Source organism: Buceros rhinoceros, unplaced genomic scaffold (assembly GCF_000710305.1).
Source record: "Buceros rhinoceros silvestris isolate BGI_N320 unplaced genomic scaffold, ASM71030v1 scaffold18420, whole genome shotgun sequence".
Lineage (NCBI taxonomy): Eukaryota > Metazoa > Chordata > Aves > Bucerotiformes > Bucerotidae > Buceros > Buceros rhinoceros.
The window spans coordinates 60295-67913 of record NW_010390386.1 but is presented as its reverse complement, the minus strand read 5'-3'; the positions used below and the strand labels follow the sequence as shown (position 1 = coordinate 67913).

The following is a 7619-nucleotide window of genomic DNA, read 5'->3' as shown; positions in this document are numbered from 1 at the left end:
GCCCACCCCCCTCCGCCGGCCGGGCCCCGCCGCAAGCCCCCCCCGCCCCCCCACCCCCAAATAGCATCTCCTGCCATCTAGAGGCTTTTTGAATAAACATGAGGGTATTGCCAATGCTCATGTGTGATCCAGTCCCCAGACACAGCTGTGAGCTTGCACAAGTCACATTTGGAAAGCATGTGCAGGAACTACTCTCAGCAAGAAACCACGGGAGTCTAGGAGTCTACACTCCTTCCCTCTTTTGCCCCACAGCCTCCTTCGTTTCCTCACAGTGTTCACGCTTTCATCTGGGAGCCAGCTTGCAACTTCCATTTAGAAAAAACACTTTTTTTTTTTTTAAATGAACGTGTTTATATCCAAAAATATGATCCTTCCCCTTTATTCAGTGATGGTGAGCCCACACCTGGACTACTCCGTGTTCAGTTCTGGGCTCTCTGATTCAAGAGGGATATGGACATAATGGAGAGAGTCCAACAAAGGGCCACAAACGAGATGAAGGGACAGAAGCATTTCAGATACAAGGAAAGGCTGAGAGAGCTGGGACTTTTCAGCCTGGAACAATGGGCTCTTATCCCTGATGTTGGGAGTAAAGAAGATACAGCCAGCCTCTTCTGAGTGGTGTGCGGTGACAGGACAGAGGTCAACGGACACAAACTGACAAACAGGAAATCCCATTTAAACAAAATAAAAATATTTTTTACTGGGAGATGGTGGTTAAACACTGGCCCAGGCTGTCGAGAGAGACTATAGTGTTTCCATCCTTGAAGATACTTAAAATGAGAGAGGACACAGTCCTGAGTAACCTGCTGTAGTTCACTCTGCTTTCAGCAGATGGGATTGAACTAGATGATCCTCAGAGGTCCCTTCCTATCTCGGTCATTCTGTGAGTCTGTGATCATTTCTGTTCAATAAATAAATCCACTGTGAAAAGTTCCTGGAGTTTGCACTTTGCTTCTGTGAAATTTTGGTTCTGGTTTTGTCTGGCTGTATGATGCAGTGGCTGATATTATTCATAGACTTGTCCAATTCTCCATGTTGGAAGGAACGTTTGGAAGTCAGGTCCATCACACTGCTCAAAGCAAGGCCAACATCAGGGCTAGATCAGATCACTCACAGCCCTCTCCAGGCCAGTTATAAGCACCTTCAGGGATGGAGTTTTCCCCTCCTCTCTAGAATGCTGTCCTGCGCTTCATCATCCCCACAATAAAAACATTTTCCTAATACTTCATTGGAATTTCCCGTGCTGGAGTTTGTGTGCATTGCCCTTCATCCTTTCACTATGCATTTCAGAAAACTGTGGTTCCATCTCCTTCACAATCCCATCAGGCCATTGAAGATATCAACCAGATCCACCACCACCAGTCAAACTTTCCCTCCTTGAGGCCGAACAAACACAGCACGCAGCCTGGCCCTGTACGTCCTGTGCACCAGTCCCCTAAACATTGTGGTTACTCTCATCTTGATCTGCTCCGGTTTGCCTTGTACTGGAGAACCAATGACGCTCCACATGCAGGCTCATCTATGTTGAAGAGAGAAGTACGTCACTGAGCCCACTGTCGGTGTCCTTGCTCATGTAGCTTGGTCTGTGGCTGACCTTCATTGCATGTGCTTCCTCAGCATGTGCCATGTGGTGGTTGTCCCAGCTCTTCTTCTGCTGGTCATGCTGTGTTTGGAGCTGGGTGTCACAACTGGCACTGAGAAGTTAAGGCAACTGTTAGCACCTGAGGACCTGGTCCCCAGGCTGTTGTGTTTGACACTTCCTGATGTTGACACAACGATTACTGTAGTCAGCTACAATTCTGGCATTATTCTGCTCCAGGTGTTCATTCCTGCCAGGTCTGTACTTCTCACTGACTGTAGTGGTGCAGCTGGCACAGCGATGTGGCACAAGTCCTGTGGGAGTGCTTCCTGCTTTATGGGACACAGAATCACAATGAGAAAGGGAGAAGCAGTACAAGGCATGGCTTTGTTTTCAAATGTTACCAGCTAAAAGGCCCTCAGGCAGACTGGCAGCTCTACAGGGGCAGGCTCTTTAAGACATCTGCGGATGCCAGCTTTGCCTTGGGAAGCAGACCCGGGCTGCTGCAGCGTTGACCTCATTCCCTTCTGCATTTACCTCATTCTCTTCTGCTGGAGGAAGGCAGTTCTTCACATGAATAACATCTATCTGCCTGGTGAGAAAACAGGACACGAGTTTTGGGCACAGAAAACTGTACAGCTTCTTGTAGGGAAGAACCAAAAGGAGCATTTCACATTGCTCAGTGGGTTGGGTTACCTCCCACGAAGGCCTTCAATTATCTTTCCAAGTGATTCCCAATGCTTCCTTCATCACCAAAGAGCTCTTCTGTCACATCCCAGGTCCACATGCTGGGTTTTTGGCTGCCCCTGAGAGCCCTTGGCATTTCTCATATGCTGGCAATTATCCCTTCTGCCTTTGAGGCAGAAATCCTAATTCTCACAAAAATATGGTACAGTGATCAGAAATCAGCATCTGGAACTGACCAGGGCCAGACAATGCTTTGAGCCACTTCTTTGCCTGTGTTTTCCTCCCCACCCCTTCCCCCTGCTGTGTTTTTCTCCCTTTCTTTTCCAGCTCTGTACAATTCCCCACCAGGCAAGACCCGTGTGTCCCTCTGCCCCAGAGAGACTTGGATCAGAGGTGATGCAGGCACAAGCTGTGTAGATTTTCTCTCCATACAGGGATCCTCCCTTTCCTCCATTCCATTCCCTCAAGGATCGCTCCAACAAGAAGGCAGAGTTGGTACAACACCTCTCAGAGCCTCCAAGAAGTCACAGCACTCTCTGAGCTGGCACCAAGGGCTTGGAGACCAGATGCTGATGTGGCTTTGCCAGCAAGGAGGGCATGGGAAGAGAGCTGATAGAAGGAAAGACCTGTCCCTCTCCCATCAGCACCATCTGGAGTGCTACGATGTCCCGTGGTACGCAGCACAGTCACAAAGCTGTACAGCTATTCTGATGGAGATGGGGTTTACCTCCAAGCGGGCATGCTGCTTCTCTTTTGGTGGCACAGCATGACCACTGTGTCACAGGGACAGTGGGGAAGGGGGGCAGGAAAGAGGAGGGTGGCCCATTGGTCAGGGCACTGTCAGAGCCATGGAGAGATGATCTGGATGGAAACTGACTTTCTGACCCACATGGCTTTAGTTGCATCTTTAATCTCACCACCTCTTAAATAAACAAAGAGCAAAGATATAGTATAATCTCCTCAAGAAACTACCTACTACCATGATAATTTGTCACCCTGTGCACAGGGCAACAGATGCAAATGTGTCAGCCAGATCACCTTACACAACACAGAGGACTTACCCAGATCTCTAAGTGCAGGGACCAGCCTGCATACCATTGCATTTCACGTGTTTCCCTGTTGTGTCCTAATGCTGACTCTGTCTTGGCTCGTTTAGCCTCAAAGAAGATTTACACTGCAGGGGAACAGTGCACAGTGCCCTCCACCCATGCCCCGAACCACCTCACCCCACTCCCTCACCCCAGCAGCTCGCAGCTCCTCCCCAGCTGGGGCTGCAGGAAAACCAATGGCCTCATCTCTTCACCCATGATGACATCCCTGAATGGGAACGTCCCACCCCAGGGGTATTTCCAGGAGGAAATGAAGGAACCACATCTCTGTAGATGAACAAATCAAAACCCCCCTGTGCTCTCTGAAGGTGAAAATGCAGAATGCATTGGCTGCAGCGCAGGATCATCTTTAAGCAGCAGGCTAAATCATGACTGCTGAGAACAAGCCCTGCTCTTTAGAACCAGTAGCACAAATCCCACTCATGCTGAAGACTGGACTCTGGACCAAGGCACAACTTTGTTTCAATAAAATAAAAAACTGTATTTTATTATTGGATGCCTCCTCTAGATTCATAAAAAGTCACTGAATAACTTAGGTTGGATCTCTGGACTGCTCATTCAGTCAGTTTTTCACAAGGACTCCAAGTCCTCCTCTGCAAAGCTGCTCTCTGGACAGTCACCCCAGCCTGTATTGGTGAAAGGGGCTATTCCACCTCGTGTGTGGGACATCTCACTTCCCTTTGCTGAACTGCACGCGGTTCCTCACAGCTCATTTCTCCAGTCTGTAGAAGCCCCTCTGATAAGCAGCTCTGTCCTCCAGCACATCAGCCGCTCCCCAGCCCCAAGTATCAGCTGCAAGTTTGCTGATGGTGTGCTCCATCCACGCGCTCCATCCATGCACTCTCTTCTATCATCCAGGTCACTACACAGTTTTGGCCCCAGTACTGGCCCCTAGGGGTGACACTTGCAATCATCTGTCATTTGGACTTTTTGCTATTTTTGATCACAACCCTTTGAGCCTCACAACACCGTTAATTTTACGTCCACCTTAAAGTCCAACTACCTGAGCCATATTCCACCAGTTTGGCTACAAGCACATAGTGGGGGACCATTCCAAGTGCCTTACAAAAGCCAAAGTCAATGAGATTCATTTTTCTCCCCTTATGCAGAGCCAGTTATTTCAACAAAGAATATCATCAGGCCGGTCAGGCGTGATTTGCCCTTACCTCCCTTACCTCCGAAAGGGAACAACACACTCAAATGCTTCTAGTCAGAAAAAGCTGACACCTACTCCTCTCCCAAGGAAGACTTTTTGAAAGATAACCATTTGTCACTTTGTCAGATTACTTGACACAGATGATCAGAAAGGATGAAATAGAAATGGAACCATGTATCATAGGTTTATTAGGGAAAAAAGTTATACTTCATATATTTGGCACTGCACTGAAGCAAAAGTATGTGAGAACAATTAAAATGTTAAAACCCAAAACCCATGAAAAATAAAATGCTCTTTTAATCACTTTAGTTCCTTTTTTGTCCCCATACAATTTACAATTAACTACAGGAAGCAACTGAAAAGGTATTAGACCTACACTACATGTAAGCTGAAATAAGACCAGGGCCCAGATCCATCCCCCAGGAATGTTGCTACTGTCCAAGGCTGTCAGAATGGGGGAGTCTTACTAACATGAGCAAAGGTTTTTGAGATGTTACCACAAAACTGTAAGACCATTAATGTTACTGAGTAAACCATTAACGCTAGATTGCTCAGAAGGACTACTAAAATCCTACACTATTGCAAGCTTCCAAATGCCTGCTAAATGATCACCGTCACACCTTTCATCCATGTCAACTTTTGCTTTCTGGTCTGGATGGAAGAGAGTTCAGTAGTATTTTTAAGGAAGTACATCCTAATTTGTCCCCAGGACGGATCAAAGTCAAATGCAATTTTCTGCTAGTTGACTCTTGCATTGGTGACTTGGGCTTCTTTTTGGAGGGCACGTAAGTTAGAAGTTTCTAATCTGCAAGTTACTCATCCCATGCCTCCACGCAGTGAAGTGAAAGACAATGACAAGGAATAAATAATATACCAAATAAGATGAGAATGGACTGAAGAAAAGTTGTACTAAAACTTTTAAATAGCGAAGGACAGAAACTTTAACTGATGCTGATAAACTGCTGAATATGTGTTTTTGCTAGACTGTACAGTGCCACTCTAACATGGAGGGTAGATTCTCATTGAATGTCCAGTCCAAAGGCAGCCAAGGAAGTGGGACACGGGTCTTCAATCAGTAATTCAAATGTTAGATCACAGTACTCACAAGCGGAATACAGCTCTTTCCTGGGTTAATATATTGTGCATAGCAATATCTCAAAGAATTAACAGCACCTTTTACATTAAAATTCCAAACGTATTTATCTAGTGAACCAGAAAATCTCAGCATCTCTAAGAGCACTTCTGCAGATGTACGGTACAGTATTTATATAGATATAGATATACATATATCTCAAAGTGAATTTACACTGTGACCTGGTGATTAGTCCAGCAGTGGTAAGTCTTCAGGAGAATATATTGCCTTTGGTGGGTGGCCAGTTACATGGCACAATTGCATAGGGGAGCCCCGGTGGGCAGCAAAGGACAGTTTAGCATCCCATTAAGCAAGCACAGCATGCTTAGGTCGTTCCTGCAAGATATAAGAAACTTTCGAATTTTCATGGTTAATAGAGTTCTAGTTTTCACAGGTTGCTCACATTGCAACTGCCTCTCTGTGCCTTAAAGACCCAGAGGAGAAAGGTAGGATACCTCACTTATATCCTGTCCCTGCTTCCAAGCGGAAATCAAGGAGCACCACAGATTTAGGCTGGTAAAGAAGGGACCATATTTGGCTTCATGAGGTTTTCTTGAGCAGCTAGTCTTCACTGGTTTGCCTCATTTCTCTCTCTCCTTTTTTTCTTTTCCGAATCAGTTGCTCACAGTCCTCTGGTAGAAGTCATTTGAAAAGCATGGTCTGCGTTAAGACAGGAAAGCAGACTGCTACCATTTCCCTGGGATGGGCACACCACACTCATACCAGCCCACATAGTAGTAGGGTGTTGTGTATCCAATGCGTCCAAACGATACAGGCTCCTGGCGGTACTGGCGGTAATACCCTGAAGGGAGAGAAACACCCATGTGCACTTCAAAACGAGGACATAGTAATTTAATAAAAGAAACACGCAGTGAAAGTCAATCCCACAGACTTAGAAGCTGTCTGGTACGGAGTTTTGTCAAAAGGGTATTTGCTAGCCCTGGTATTTGGCCTAGACCTTTCTCAAATTCTTTAACTCTGGTCCTTTATATGTCTTGTAGTTTTGATTGGTTTACTGTCCAAAATATCTTGAACTACTGTGTAATGATGTGGTCTGCTAAAATGCTTCTGCATTTCACTCCAAAAGGAGTGAAATATATATTTCAGATGTGTTTATGAAGTTTGTAAGTCAGCTTAAATATACAAAGGGCTCTGAGGCAAAAAATACCATCAAATCGTATTTATCTGATAGGGTTCAAGAGACTATCAACAAACATCAGCATTTCACAAAACAAGAAGGTATCATTTCATGCAGTAAATATGGAATTAAGGCCTTGAGCCCCCTTTTTCTTCATCTGCAGAAAGAATGTGACGGCTTAAAGCATTAGGAGAGGTGTGGCATTATTCTCCACATAGCTGGAACATCTGAAACACTCATGTCTTGTGCCAATAACAAAATTCCTGCGTGCTCTCTATCTCACCTAGTAATACACATTTGGATTAATCATCCCTCTTTTGAACTGAGAAATCTAGTACTTCCCAGTGATGTATAAATACCAGTTTCTCCCTGGTAATGCCACCATGAAAAGAATACCAACAAATAATTTAACATGGAAACTATTAAAGCCAGCTGAATAACTTAAATCAATAAACGTACTGAAAATATTGGCTGACTTTCATGATTGGGTTCATTTTGAGAAGGAAGCTGTCACCCTCTTGGCTGAGCAGTTTACTCAGACCAGCTCCTTCAAGGTGAGAACTTTCACTTGGAGGAAGGTATCTACCAGACCAGAACTTACTCTGGTATCTACCAGGCCAGAATAAAAGTCCTCAGTCTGACCTTAAGTCACTAGATATACTTTAATGTGTTTTGCATTGAATGAACTGATCAAAAAACATTTGCAAAGGCCATATTTGCAAAGATGTAGCTGGTCCTTTATGGCAGGTGGAAGAGCTTATTTTACACCTCGATTAATGGAGCAGGTGTTATAATTAGGAGAAAAGTTTCATAGATCT

The 7619-nt window shown here is 45.2% G+C and overlaps 1 protein-coding gene across 1 annotated transcript in view; it reads right to left on the bottom strand.

Annotated features, from left to right (window-relative positions):
- Positions 1 to 5996: 5996 nt before the first annotated feature.
- The window catches only part of FNDC1 (fibronectin type III domain containing 1), a 43383-nt gene continuing 41760 nt past the window's right edge, over positions 5997 to 7619 (bottom strand). The window contains exon 19 of the mRNA XM_010137700.1: positions 5997 to 6465. Coding sequence (XP_010136002.1) covers positions 6350 to 6465 — 116 coding nt within the window. The 3' untranslated portion in view covers positions 5997 to 6349. The remainder of the gene's footprint in view (positions 6466 to 7619) is intronic.